The sequence below is a fragment of the Electrona antarctica genome (assembly GCF_951216825.1).
Source record: "Electrona antarctica genome assembly, chromosome: 12".
Lineage (NCBI taxonomy): Eukaryota > Metazoa > Chordata > Actinopteri > Myctophiformes > Myctophidae > Electrona > Electrona antarctica.
The window spans coordinates 11,690,481-11,705,705 of record NC_136793.1 but is presented as its reverse complement, the minus strand read 5'-3'; the positions used below and the strand labels follow the sequence as shown (position 1 = coordinate 11,705,705).

The 15,225-nt window shown below is 41.9% G+C and overlaps 1 protein-coding gene across 1 annotated transcript; it reads right to left on the bottom strand.

The window, feature by feature from the left end:
* Positions 1-349: 349 nt before the first annotated feature.
* Positions 350-12,017, bottom strand: LOC306933806 (uncharacterized protein). The gene is made up of 11 exons (XM_079516129.1): positions 11,879-12,017; positions 9,224-9,463; positions 8,743-8,772; positions 8,440-8,602; positions 7,805-7,954; positions 7,312-7,408; positions 6,306-6,435; positions 4,674-4,747; positions 2,031-2,078; positions 1,485-1,610; positions 350-835 (listed from the first exon to the last, which is right to left on the bottom strand). The coding sequence occupies exons 2-11, from the start codon at positions 9,417-9,419 to the stop codon at positions 638-640; spliced, it is 1,212 nt and encodes a 403-aa protein (XP_079372255.1). The 5' UTR covers positions 9,420-9,463; positions 11,879-12,017; the 3' UTR covers positions 350-637.
* Positions 12,018-15,225: the final 3,208 nt, after the last annotated feature.

The following is a 15,225-nucleotide window of genomic DNA, read 5'->3' as shown; positions in this document are numbered from 1 at the left end:
TTCTGTTTTGGATGTATGGGCTGTCAATGGCAAATTTCACCTAGTTACCAGTTACCACCTTGCTGGCAAGATGGACGCAGTCTGCATATGGTCAATTGAGTGTTTGTTCGGTTACAGGGGTCTTCCTGTCTCTCTAGCTCTTTTTCAGGTAGGTGACAGAATTTCAGCCAATCAGGAGACAGTACCCATTTATAAGCTTAGTTATTGAGGGTCGCTAGCCCCTCCTATGCATAGTTTTGTGTGTATGTGTGTATGAGCACGGAATGCGTTTGTAGCACGGAATGTGATGATTTGATTGGCTGATGTCTGATGATAAGAGCGTCCCTCACTTCACACGAGTATGATTTTTTTGAGTGGTGCAAACCACTCCAACAACTGGCTTTGTACCCGTGTCCCGTGTACCCGTGTTTGTTCGTACCAAAAAAACGAGCATGGTTACTATGGTCACTGACATTACGTCAGACCACAGCTGATCAGGCTATATAAGACCTTGCACCACTCAGTTCACACGCGTGTGATTTTTTATATTTTGGCTGCTCATTTCTTTGTGTCATCACTTCCAATATTTACTTGTTTAATCAATGTTTAAATTGGTATCCCGACCTGAAAATACTCATCATGGAGTCTCTCAGCATGCTTACCTGAAGTTGACTTCATGAAACCAGCGCACCTGCAGAGTGCACACCTGTTTGCCAATGTAATTTAAAATGTTGCCGGTGAGGGTGCTCTGTAGACCTAGCTCTGTAGATCTATGTAGAGATGTCTGTGTGGTAAGTGGCTGGATGGAAAACAGCTCAGTGGCAACGTCTTCCGAGCCTGCAAACGCTACTAGGTCCTGTGGTGGGTGAGAAGATATTTTTTTGATTAGTTTTGTTTTTGATTTTGACTTTATTAGTGTGGAATGTAAACAGCTTGAGGTACAATAAGACATTTGAAGCTAAAAGGATAGCACAAAAAAGTCCTGGCGACTTGTTTCCATCGTGGTCCTATGTATTCAATTCATCAACATGGCATACAAAATTAACGCAATGATACATGTCAAACATCAACAAATACAAAGGAGATGGGAGATTGACCTCCCCTTGTGGTCTCCTTTTCAGGACAATTTTGAAAGAAACCAATCTTACACATCCTTTATGGATGTTGTCAGGGCATGCAACATTTTGGTAATTGCGTAACTTTAAATAATTATAAATAGGGATTGCCCCAAATGTGTGTATACCTTACCGCTCCAAGTCCAGATTTTAAAAGGAAGTCAACTAGCTTATTAGAAGTTAGTTCGACTAATTAAAATGTTATTACAATGTTTCGATCCCTTCCAGAAGTATCCAAAGGGATCGGAACATTGTTAAAATAAGGTTTTTTACTGCGGAGTGAAAAGTTGCAAGCCCTTCCTTTTAAAACTTACAAAAAACCAAAAACTTCTACGGTTGATCCGAAACCGATGTGCGTGAACTTTATTAGAAACAGACTACACAACATACCTGGAATGGTTGAGAGCGAAGAAATTTCCTCTTTTTCGTACTCCCATCTGGGTATTTCAGCACGAAATAGTGGCCGTTCTTAGGCTCCGTAAGGGATTCCAACTTCCGTCTTCTCTCAGCTACAATCTAGAACAGCATGAAGGGTCAAATATGACATGGTTCTCAAAGTGGGGTCCCCAAATTATTTTTGCATCAAAAGTAACTAAGACTGAGCTTATATAGATCTGCTGTTTTCACAATATTCAGTCTCGGTCACTCACAACTCAATGGAAACAAAGTCTGGGTCACTCACAACTCAATGGAAACAAAGTCTGGGTCACTCACAACTCAATGGAAACAAAGTCTGGGTCACTCACAACTCAATAGAAACAAAGTCTGGGTCACTCACAACTCAATGGAAACAAAGTCTCGGTCACTCACAACTCAATGGAAACAAAGTCTGGGTCACTCACAACTCAATGGAAACAAAGTCTGGGTCACTCACAACTCAATGGAAACAAAGTCTGGGTCACTCACAACTCAATGGAAACAAACGTTCAGACTCACCTCTCTTCTCCGTTCCTCGTGCGCCAGCATCTGACTTCGCCTCATCTCCTATAATGATTTAGAAATGTCCATAATGTTTAACACTGTAAAATATCATTAATTAAATATAAATCATTTATCAGCATGACTATGTACAGTGGTTTCCAAACCTTTTTGGCACTGGCTATGCAAAAATAGCAGATCACAAGCTCAGCTTGTGATCTGCTATTTTTGAAAAAAACACTCAAAAACACTTACAGTGCTAGCATTTATTGACAAATTATGATATAATTCACACTAGCATTTTTCCCTGTTCAGCTCTTTTTTTATTTTTATAATTTTTATCCCACGATTTTGTAACCCATTTTGCCGTGCCGCCCCGCCTCCCAGCGGATCTTGGATGGTTAGAGCGGCGCGATTGTATACACAGTCAATGCAAGACGAGAATTGCGCGAACGGGCGCGACCTGATGCGGCACGAACGGGACGAACCGAGGCGAATATATATTCAGGTCCAATTCCTCATGGGGGCCGAGATCCCTGGTCCAATTCCTCATGGGGGCCCATGGACCCCCGGCCCCCACAGACTCTACGTCACTGCCTTCATGCATGAGTGTCCAAGTCACTCCTTTACACCTGACAGGGGGGAGTTTCCCTGGTTGGACGTAGCGTGTGGAAGAAACACGGTTAAGCTCTTATTTTGAAGAGCCAAAAATCTAGACCGGATGTTGTGAACTTAAGTTGGGGTGTGTGACGAATCGATGCTGTATCGTTCCATGTTTGCCGCGGGTGCTGCTTTAACATGATGTAGAAGGATCTCATCATCAGCTCTGGGCCGTGGAATAAACCTTGTTTTGACCAAAAATGCCATCTGGGACAAGGAATAGGAGATACAGACGATTGAAAGAAACAGATAGAATGGGTGATTATCAATGATGGGAGATTAATCGGCAAACACATCGGTATCAGCCGATTTTAGTTGTTTTTAGATTAATCAGCATCGGTTCGATTAATCAATTAGACCGATTAATTAATCGTATAAACAAGCCCAAAGTAACAGCTTGAACAGATCTACAAGCTCACAATATTAAATATAAAAGGTATTTAAGTTAAATCTGACTTGCCTAAGCCTGCAGTGTTATATGTATTTTTCAGAATGGACAAAATTATTATCATTTTTCAATACAGAATGAGATCATATCGACATCGGTAATATCGGTTGTCGGACATAACAGCAATTAATTATATCGGATATCGATATCAGCCAAAATGTCTCATCGGCACATCCCTACTCACGGCCACGATGATTTTAATGCCGCGATCCTGTGTTATTGACAGCACCAGCTAGCAACCAGATGCTAATGTGAGTAGCATTATGACTTGATGGATCGGAAGCGCTATAAAAGCGCAATTGCCATGAATCTACGGCAATGGCGTTGAGGGTTTTATTAAATAATGAGCTTTAATTGACGTAGATCTAGGCTAATGGCGGCAAGTGAGTTAACGAGTTACACAAGTATGTTTTCATTGTTTAATTCACATTTTAAATACGTTTTAAGACTTACAGGGTTTCCATCAGACAGAGTGTGGTAGGTGACGTGTTCGGATTACGTCACCGGTCGGAAGAACACTAGTCGGACTGGCTTGCTAATAGTAAGAGAAATCTATGAAAATCTGGGAACTAAATCGTTACCAAGAAATTTCTTCACCAATGTGTTTCTAAAGGTGTCTAATAACATGTACTAAAAAGTTGGAAATTCAACTCCCGTGGGAAATTGAGTTATTAGCATAATATGTGACCATACCCATAACATCCTATATAAGGCAAAAAAGTACAAATTTCATCATTCTTTAAGTAGCATGTGACATATGAAACTAGGGGGTTTTCATGATTCTGAATCCATTCCAAGCATTAGTTTTGCACAAAAAACACTCCTTGGGAGGAAAACGACCTCACAAACGTGATGAGGTCAGCACATTTGGTCAAGTGGATATGGCCTAATTTAGCCCAAGGAGTGTTTTTTGTGCAAAACTAATGCTTGGAATGGATTCAGAATCATGAAAACCCCCTAGTTTCATATGTTACATGCTACTTAAAGAATGATGAAATTTGTACTTTTTTGCCTTATATAGGATGTTAAGGGTATGGTCACATATTATGCTAATAACTCAATTTCCCACAGGAGTTGAATTTCAAACTTTTAGTATATGTTATTAGACACCTTTAGAAACACATTGGTGAAGAAATTTCTTGGTAACGATTTAGTTCCCAGATTGGTCAAATACCTGATAAAATGCCCTTACTATTAAGGCTTCTGGAAAATTGAGACCCAAAGCATTCCAATGGCGGTGCGCAATGGGTGGCTCTGTCCTACGCTCTTTGCTATTGATCGGTAGTTTGGATTATTTTTCAACGTGACAACAAAGGAACGATGATGCTGGCAGGGTGGTTCTTCAAAAGGTTCGTGAAAAACTAGGCAGTCAAATGGGGATTGCGATGTTTTTATCCCACAGTCAAACTGTCTTAATCTTGAAAGTGTGAGAAGTGTGAAAGTGTGAGAACTACTGACTACTTTTGTAGAATCGGCCTTAGTTCTAAATGGGTTAACACAGAGTTCCATCCATCTTCTTTCAAACCTCCTCATGTGGGGTTATTAATTATTACCTTGATAGACAGGCTGATCACAGTGTCTTTGGCTGTTGGCAGAGCAGAGGTAAGCACCAGTGTTTGGCTTGTTACTAAAAAAAAAAAAAAAAGTAAAAGAAAATGAATATATTACTTGTTAATTGTTACTCTTTTCTAAAGTAATTGCGACCGATTATGAAAACCTGACAAACCTGTCAGTCCGTCACGCCACCATATATGGCCTAACCCTAACCCAAAGGTGGGCAAGAAATCAATCAATAATAATTATGCAAAAGAATCTGACCAGCCTGAAGTGAGTGGTGCTATACTGTACTCATGCTGTAGTACTGTACTGTACTGTACTGTACTGTACTGTACTGTACTGTACTGTACTGTACTGTACTGTACTGTACTGTACTGTACTGTACTGTACTGTACTGTACAAGCCCTCCTCCCTGGCTGTGTGTGTGTGTGTGTGTGTGTGTGTGTGCGACGCTGCTCAGCGCTGCCATCCAGTGGTATTAGCTACGTAGGTGTTTCAGCTTTTCATGCTCATACGGACTTTAACCAAATCAATAATGACCCAGCTCCACCAGAGGCACCAGAGACTTTAACCAAATCAATAATGACCCAGCTCCACCAGAGGCACCAGAGACTTTAACCAAATCAATAATGACCCAGCTCCACCAGAGGCACCAGAGACTTTAACCAAATCAATAATGACCCAGCTCCACCAGAGGCACCAGAGACTTTAACCAAATCAATAATGACCCAGCTCCACCAGAGGCACCAGAGACTTTAACCAAATCAATAATGACCCAGCTCCACCAGAGGCACCAGAGACTTTAACCAAATCAATAATGACCCAGCTCCACCAGAGGCACCAGAGACTTTAACCAAATCAATAATGACCCAGCTCCACCAGAGGCACCAGAGACTTTAACCAAATCAATAATGACCCAGCTCCACCAGAGGCACCAGAGACTTTAACCAAATCAATAATGACCCAGCTCCACCAGAGGCACCAGAGACTTTAACCAAATCAATAATGACCCAGCTCCACCAGAGGCACCAGAGACTTTAACCAAATCAATAATGACCCAGCTCCACCAGAGGCACCAGAGACTTTAACCAAATCAATAATGACCCAGCTCCACCAGAGGCACCAGAGACTTTAACCAAATCAATAATGACCAAGCTCCACCAGAGGCACCAGAGACTTTAACCAAATCAATAATGACCAAGCTCCACCAGAGGCACATTGGAGATGATCAATAATGACCAAGCTCCACCAGAGGCACATTGGAGATGATCAATAATGACCAAGCTCCACCAGAGGCACATTGGAGATGATCAATAATGACCAAGCTCCACCAGAGGCACATTGGAGATGATCAGGCAGGGTATTTAGTTCATGGCACATGAAACATAGAGAAGGAACAGCTATCCACTGTAAACCATATATTTACAGAAGAAGCAATACCATGATTAATCCTGAGGGTGTCGTTGTTGACTGACTCTCAAGGACAGGATGCATTCTGAGCCCCATGCACTGAAACAAAACACCTCTGGTCTCCGACCCCTCAAAAAAGTATTTGCTATTGTTAAATATTTTCGATTAATTAATAATTTCTAAGAGAAGAATGGATAGTTGCTTGCAGCCCTACTCACGGTTGAGGCCTTGTTGAGGCTGGTTGAAGGCAGCTTCACTGACGGGTTCACTGACAACTGATGACTCGGACTTGATGACTCGGACTGGGTTCCCTTCTTCTGAAGACACACCAAACGTCCATTTGTACACCTGGTTTTGGGGTGCAACATTAATCCATTTAAAAGGTAGCAGGTAAGTGATAATGTTTTTTGTTGTTGTTAAAAGTTTAAAGCATTATATATTGTGATAGTAGTCATTGCATAGTCAGTGTTTTATGGAGCCCACGATTGTGCAACCCATTTTTTCACCCAGTGGGGGGGGGGCAGACTCATGCTTCTTTCTATGCATGAGGAGTTCAAGGCTCAAGCTGCTTCTTTTCACCTGACAGGGGGGAATTTCCCCGGCCGGACGTAGTCGACTAGTCGTAGTGCGTGGAAGGAACACGTTATTCTGACCAGTTCCTTTCCCCTCCATCAGGCGCCCCGGATGGCCAGGGGGAGGTAGTTTACAGACCAAGATTACTGCATGTTTTTTGTGAGGGTACCTATCCTAGGGGACACGGGGAGAACATGCAAACTCCACACAGAAAGAATACGAGACTGCTCGCCCCTTTACCAACTCGCCCCGGGCGTACAGCCAGCAGAACAGCGCGGCCTGGTATTCCTAAAGTAATCTAAGTAAATTATGTTTAAACGGTTAAACCTAACCTTATTCCTAACCTCAACCTCAGTAAAACGATGCCTAAACCTAACCCTATTCCTAAACTTAACCCCAGTAAAACTATGCCTAGCCCTAGACTTATTTCTAACCTTATTCTCAGTAAAACAAAATAAAGAATACAAGAACCGCCGCACCGAGCTGTGGGCGAGATGACCTGGTACCCACAGAAAGGCCCTTTCGCCAACCCCGCCTCGGGTATGGGCTTTTTATGGACTTTTATGGAGAGCCTAATTATAAATTCCTAATTAAAAATAATCGATAGAATAATGGCTATGAAGATCATGGATATTTGCAGCTCCTACTAACCTGGTTCAACTGGTGGTCCAGTCTGTCTCGGTCGTATTCCTGGGCCCTCTCCGCGTACAACCCCTCTTCAAACGTCTTCAGGGTAGATTTGATGCACCTGACAGCAAATTTAGATTCAGTTTTAGTTGTCTTTTGAATAAAAATGTATGTAGTTTTAGTCAGATTTTAGCCATCTGAAAAGTTTTTGTTTTAGTCGACTAAATGTCTAGTTGATTTAGACAACAAAAATGTATTTGTGACGTAATGGCTGATTTTACACTCGGTTGCATGCTGAAAATACCTGACAAGAGTGCAACACCCGAGCACAACCAGACTGTTCTGGATCTCTTATCCACTAGTTTTTTATTTCTTGACAAAATAGTCAATATATTTTGTCTTAGTTTTAGTCATCATACCGGTAGCTTAGTTTTTATTTCGTTTTTGTCAGTGAAAAAAAGGTAGTCGACAAAAGTTTTCAAACTCGAGTTTTAGTCTGCGAAATGAACACTGGTACCTGTCGATAGTGGTGAAATCGTCTCCGAGCTTTTGCATCATCAGAGCTTCCTGGTTCACGATATCTCTGCTGACATCCTCTTTTTGGCGCAACAGCTCCTCGACGACGAGGCGCATCAGGTCCAGCGAGCTCTTATCCAGCGCGTCGCACCTAGGGATGGGACGATAATCCTTATTATTGTTTGTCGACTCCAGGATGAATTAGCTTCACCCCTTTTTCACCCCAATTTAGTCGTTGTGCCAATTGATTCCTCCCCACACGCTTGCTATGTCGTCACTGCTGTTATATCTTACTGAGATACAACAGCATATAGGTAGCTTTTGTTGAGCTGCGAATTCAGTACCACTTAAACCCTCTATAGTATTTTTTTATCGTATAGTCTATACGATAAAAAACAGACCTGTGAAGAGCGCATTTCATACGCCCTTATTTCACTCTGAATGAATCGACCGAAAACACATGAATCGATTCACCAAAAATAGCCTCCCCCGAACATGGATGCTGGTGGGTTCAAGTGATTAAACAAAGTTTTAAGCATATTTTGATTATGGCGATGATATCGTTAATCGCAATTATAATAATAATTATAATTTTCATATAATTTCATATAATTTTCCCATCCATAGGACTCGCACCATTTCTTGTTGAAGTCTTTGTTGTACGAGCCGATGGTGGGCGCCACCTGGATGCGGAGATCCAGGGGGATGACGCCGTTACGGCAGTATTCGTCCAGGACGTTGGCGTGGAGCAGCAGCCGGATCTGTGTCTGTTGGAGCTGAGTCAGCTTCATCATCTCCTCTTCCAAAATATAAGACATGACAACATGAAACGTCAAGCGCAGCGTGATGAAAGTGATAACAAAACAATGAATAGATGTATGTTGGTTTAATGTATATTGTCGCTGTCACTGTATACAGTAGCCTATATTCATCACATACCTTTCAGAATTGCTCCAGAGGTCTCTGTGGCTGAAGAGGATAATTGTTTTAGATTAGATCAGAAGTGCATGCTTTTCTAATATTGTTAGTGGACGTTACTGTTAGTTCAAGCATTGCTTTATGATTGTTGCATATCGTTGCTGTCGTGCAGTAAACCCCTTCTCTCCATATTCTAACTTTGTGTGTGTTTTGGTAAATGAACACCCTACTACCTACTACCTACTTGATCATACTGCGTCACACCCTACTACCTACTACCTACTTGATCATACTGCGTCACACAGAAGCATCAAAAGTAGCAGATCCACAAGCTCGAAACGCGGTGCGAACTGCAAAGCGTCGTGCTTTGAGCTAGTAGATCTGCTACTTTTGGAAAAAGAATTGTGAAAACAAAACAATAGCCCTCCCGAACTTAAATTCATGTATCTGTATGTGTAGTGTATATGCAGTTCAAGACAACGTCTCGGTTGTTTATACTCACTATAGTTGTGGTTTATACTCACTATACCAGGTCCTTGTGGAGATCCCACAATGATCTGGTAGTATGTAAAAAATAGTGGGGACGGCGTTTGGAAGGATCCGTTTCTTGCCACACTTGTATTCAAAACAGTCTTTTTCAAAGTGCCGTTCGCACAGCCTGGAGTGTTGCGTTGGTGTCCAGTTGATACGCCGGACATTAGTGACCCACTGTTGCAGTCTGTCCTTGTCACGAAATGGAAAACTGTGAAGATTAGAAGAAGTGGTTACTGTTATGATATTAGCCCATGCACAGTACATCTTAGTCTATGTACTTGAACCTGAGATACAGTGTACTTGATATGTATTGTGTACTGCCTGTACTGTAGCATACTTTATAGATAGGTTACGAGAGACATCTCGGTGGCAGAAAGGTCAGCCTTGCTGCAGTAGGCACGTTCTTCTGTCTCATATCTTATTGTCACGTCATTGTGATCCAGCACTATATATGTTCCTATTTGTGTAATAAACTTTGTGAACCTTAGCGTGATACTGTCTCGTGTCCGCTAATTTGTTCTCCCGGGCCCGCCGCCGCAGTCGCCGTACCAAAGGAATATTCAACTGGATTGTCACACACCACCCAGCCTGCACACACCTGTCTGTCAGAACCAGATGAGGGTCCAGTACTTACTGATTACAACAGTTACAATATACAATTTAGGCATTTAGCATTAATACAGACCGCCTTATAGTAAGTAGGTAAATACGAGGTAATACATCAAATGCACAGAAATAGCAATGGGTTAGTCAATAGTAATGGGTTAGTCAAGTGGGTTTGGTGTCTCTTACACTGAGTCAAACTGTGCTTGAAATGTAAAAGGTAGAGAATCACTGTATTTAGCATACAAGTCCTTACCCGTTCAAATATATGAACACCAAATGATGTACAGTGTCAGTCATAGTATTGATGTACGTATTTGAGGTGTAATCAGTCTGGTGTCAGAGGCACCTGCTTTCGAAGAAGACCGCAAAAGAACAAGCTCGATAGATAGATAGATAGATAGATAGATAGATAGATAGATATGAATATTTCCTAAATTACCCACGCCAAAACTGTTCCTGTGTGAGCACTGTGTCAAAGTGTAACAGAGTTTAGTGGGTTCCACTTGCTCCATCAGTAATGACATTTCTTATTGGTTAGTGGGCGGCACCTCCTTGAATAACACTGGTGTCCACGTTTAGAGTGGTGTCAGTCTAACATGAGACATGCCCATGGTAAGATGTGTCCTTAGTCTAACATGAGACATGCCCATGGTAAGATGTGTCCTTAGTCTAACATGAGACATGCCCATGGTAAGATGTGTTCCTCAGTCTAACATGAGACATGCCCATGGTAAGATGTGTTCCTCAGTCTAACATGAGACATGCCCATGGTAAGAGGTGTTCCTCAGTCTAACATGAGACATGCCCATGGTAAGAGGTGTTCCTCAGTCTAACATGAGACATGCCCCCATGTTAAGATGTGTCCTCAGTCTAACATGAGACATGCCCCATGGTAAGATGTGTTCCTCAGCACACTATATTTTCAACAAGTGTCTATGTTTACTGTGATGAATACTGGTTATTCTAAACATGCTAAATGTACCAACATGAAGTGGTGATGTTTTGTACATGTTTTCTTGCACAGACAGAAGCTGACCGTCTGTGTATTTTACCAGGTACATTGTGTTGTTATTGCCTTGAAATCTATCGTATGTTTATTGATTTATGGTGTCAGTCTGACATGAGACATGCCCATGACGTGCTGAGGATAGGGTGTGTTACACAGACAGAAGCTGACCAGATACGTCTGTGTATTTTACCAGAAAACTGTCAACAAAGAGATAAGTCGTCTGGAACTTCATTATTCCACAACACAACGCAGATCAAACATTACAAAAGCACCTCTAGTGCTTATATACACTGCTAACAAAATACCATTGATATTGCACCACTGTAATGCATTTGCATTGATTGAATACTTAATTAACAGTTTGCAAAAAAGCACAAAGTACAGTTCAATACAAGCTTAAAGTTTGCTAATGCTAAGAGGATTTAGTAGACGTTATGGCCAAACGGTATATGACAGAAGATGCAGTTGGATGTAAAGTAGCCTAATTAAATATTTTCAACATTATGGCCCCCTTTGGAAAAGCAATGTTTACTTTGGACACGCCATGCCATGCCACCATGCAGGGTATAGGCCTATTTGTGTTGCAGTATTATAACTAGCTTAAAGAATAGACTCAGGGTATATGCACACATGCATAAGTGAGTGGCAAAGTATAGTGAGTTGTTGTTTAATGTCGTTGAATGCAATCAGATTATAGGACTTTTTCTGTTCTGATATATGGGCTCAGGGCTGTCAACTTCCGTGTATGATGATGTCAAACTTCCCTGTTCTGACAAGTGACCGAGTTGTAGTCATTTTATAATAAGGTTATATCTTATAAGGTTGTAAAAAACATGCTAATATAATATTAATAACTCACTCTCTCTCTCACTCTCACTCTCTCTCTCTCTCTCTCACACACACACACACGCACGCACACACACACACACACACACACACACACACACACACACACACACACACACACACACACACACACACACACACACACACACACACTTTCCTTACCTCTTTAGCCCTGACTGGCTGGGACATTTGATAGCAACACATTTCGGCATGATGATGATGATGATGACCGCTCTCACTTTACACTCTAATCTAGACTACACGCGCACGCTGTTTTGCTCATGCACGAGTCGACACATCCTCTCTCTCTCTCTCTCTCTCTCTCTCTCTTCACGGATATTAGTAGATATACCGCCACCTACTGTACCGGAGTCAGTGTATGCCGGACAAGTTTTGGACTCGGAGTTATGGGGGTCCGTGGCCCTAATGGGACTAAACTGGGGGAGTGGGGGTTATATTGTTTCACAACCTGACACTCATGCTTTCTAAGGTGTGATTATCAACATCTTAATACTGTCCAATAATTTGATAGGGAGGGGGGTTAAATTATGACAGGCAGTTTCTGCTGTCAAAATATGACCCCCCCCCCCCCCCCCCCACCCAGTCAAAAACTGTCCACTGTCCACTCTTTAGATATGGAGCAAATGAAATGAAATGAAATGATTACTATATTTACCCAGGGTATCTGGGCTAAGCTCAAGAACTTGTTTCCAGCCAGGCTGGCCCTGCTCATAGAACATTTCATCGTAGTGGTTCAATGCCTTGTTCAAGGGCACTTCAGCGGTGGTAATTTTAACGTGTCGGACCGCTGATTCGAACTGGCGACCTTCCGGTATTAAGCCCGCTCCGCAATCCATTCGACCACCGCTGCCACCAGCAGAGTAATATAGTAATAGAGTGGCAATGGAATGCGGAAGTGCTCATTCTATCTCAATGGGATAGTTCCAGGCATAGCCCATAGCATTTGAAATGAAATGAAATGAAATCTATATTTACCCAGGGTATCTGGGCTAAGCTCAAGAACTTGTTTCCAGCCAGGCCCTGCTCATAGAACACATTTCATCGTAGTGGTTCAATGCCTTGTTCAAGGGCACTTCAGCGGTGGTAATTTTAACGTGTCGGACGGCTGATTCGAACTAGGAACCTTCCGGTATCAAGACCGCGCCGCTATCCGTTCGGCCTATAGCCATTGGAACTATAGCCCATAGGCACCCGCTTTGCGGCGAGATCAAAGCGTGTCGCTACTCTCCTACTGAGTCCTAGCCCAATCTCAATTGCCTCCCTCATAGCCCTGAGCCCTGAACCCTCATTGACTTTAGTGACGTCAGCTGTAAGTGCTTGAGGGTGAGAGGCTGCAAGGGCTCCAAATTGTTGTGAAAGGAATGGGACAGCACTTAGATAGAGAAGATATGAGTCCGCCATTCATGACACTTTGCATCACTTTATATATACCTTATTCACAGACAGTGCCTAGGCCTACTGTACATGCTTGGCCTATTTATGTCTATCATGTCTATTTTAGTATTTAAGCTGATTTTATTATTATTCATATATAATAATATTCATTATAAATTGCATTCCCATATTATTTTACTTTGCTCATTAGTCATTTCTCATCATGTTTCCCTTATTATTATTCTTGTTATTAAATATATAGCCTATCCTTCCATTCCGTCTCCCTTTGAGAACAGTGAGAAAGCACTATTGTGTTTGTTGACATTCTAACCGCGATACATAACTAATTTGCATACTTAAATGATTGACGTTCGGAGGATCACCTGGTAACGCTATGAACTGTGGGTAATTTCTTTGCCAAAGTCAGCATCGATGCTGACTTTGGCAAAGGGTGCATAAATGGGCGGGGCTGAGCCCTCACTGACTTACCGATTTCAAATGGGACATCCCTCAAGCCCTTGCAGACTTCACATGAACGCAGCTAAATCAGTGAGGGCTCATTGAGTCAGCAAGGGAGTGGATTGGGATTGGGCCTATGTCTATAGTGGTTTGACCTGAGGACAATTCTACAAATGTCTTCTAAATCATGACAGTTTTCTGAAAATCCTATGTTTCTATGTCAGTGGTGCTCAACCTTTTTCCATGTCAAGGACCCCCAGAATTATCTGTATTTGGCTGACCCCCATCTCTAAATATGTTGTTACAGGGACCCCCTGCAGAAGCAAAGATTTGAGTTAAAAACGTTCGCTCTGAAAGAATATATATTCATTATAAGATTTGCGCCCCATTTTCACGATTTTTCAAAAATAGCAGACCTACAAGTTCATTAGCGCGGCACTTGGTGCTATGAGCTTTTAGATGTGCTATTTTTCAAGAATACCGGACATCTCACCCCGGTGAGTTGTCTTCACTTTTTGACATGTCGGGGTGAGTTGTCTGTACTTTCCGCTGGGGCGAGTTGGGCGAAAAGTGAAGACATCACCCCGGAAAGTGAAGACATCTCACCCCGGTGAGATGTCTTCACTTTCCGGGGTGAGCTGTCCGTACTTTCTGACATTGCGGGGTGAGTTGTCTGTACTTTCCGTGGCACCCATTACAGTAGGCATAATTCAATTTCGGATCTAACTATCGGTTCCTACAGACGTGCGCAGTCACGGCTAATTATTTATTTATTTAACAGTAAAATCCGGTGAAACACTTGTAAGGAGTAGAGCGTCTCTCTCTCTCTCTCTCTCTCTCTCTCTATGAAGCATTGAGGGGGGGGGTCGTTTGTGGATAATGTTTGCGCTTCAAAGGCAGAGTCTCACGGCTGTACAAAGTTGCTAATTAGACGCACAACGGACGCATGATCAATCAATCACAGTTCTAATAGGCCTATACTGACTGAATTACATCTGAATAGCAAAGCAATATCGATGATGATCTGGCTACTGCTAGTTACATTAGCATGTGAGAAAAGTGACAGCCATCTGGAGTAACCAAATTGAGAGGGGTTCAGTTCACATTTCTTCAGAAGTTTGCACACACACACACACACACACACACACACACACACACACACACACACACACACACACACACACACACACACAAGCCTTGAATTCATGGTGATCTTTTTGTTTAAAGACATTTTCAACAATTTAAGATCTCCATTTTGGCAGGAATATGCTTGGAAGATGGAAACAATGTTGCACATTCATCTAATCATATGGGTAGGCTACAAATACAAACAATAATGTTTGTATTTGTAAGGTTTATTATGCATTTGACCTTGACATACTTAAAGGCGAATTCGACATTTTACTGTGTCATAAATATATTTACATCTGTAGCCTGTATTGTAAATGGGACAGCACACTGCACACTGCACTGCACACAGCACAACTTCTATCTTCTCTTCTCTTTCTCTTTCTTCTATCACTGAAACAGTGTTTTTGTAGATATGACAACTTTTTAGTGTTTTTGTAGCAAACTGATGTTTTTAGATATGACAACTTTTTACTATATTTTTTAGTTTACATTTTTTCTATACTTAACTTTTTTCTATATTTTTT

Bases quoted from the DNA above. Each gene is read 5' to 3' on its own strand.
- LOC306933806 (XM_079516129.1), bottom strand. From the start codon at position 9,419: ATGTCCGGCGTATCAACTGGACACCAACGCAACACTCCAGGCTGTGCG. The intron at 8,773-9,223 runs GTGAGTATAAAC...TATCCTCTTCAG, and splicing joins GAGTATAAACCACAACTATA to CCACAGAGACCTCTGGAGCA. The intron at 6,436-7,311 runs GTTAGTAGGAGC...CCCCAAAACCAG, and splicing joins TGGACCACCAGTTGAACCAG to GTGTACAAATGGACGTTTGG.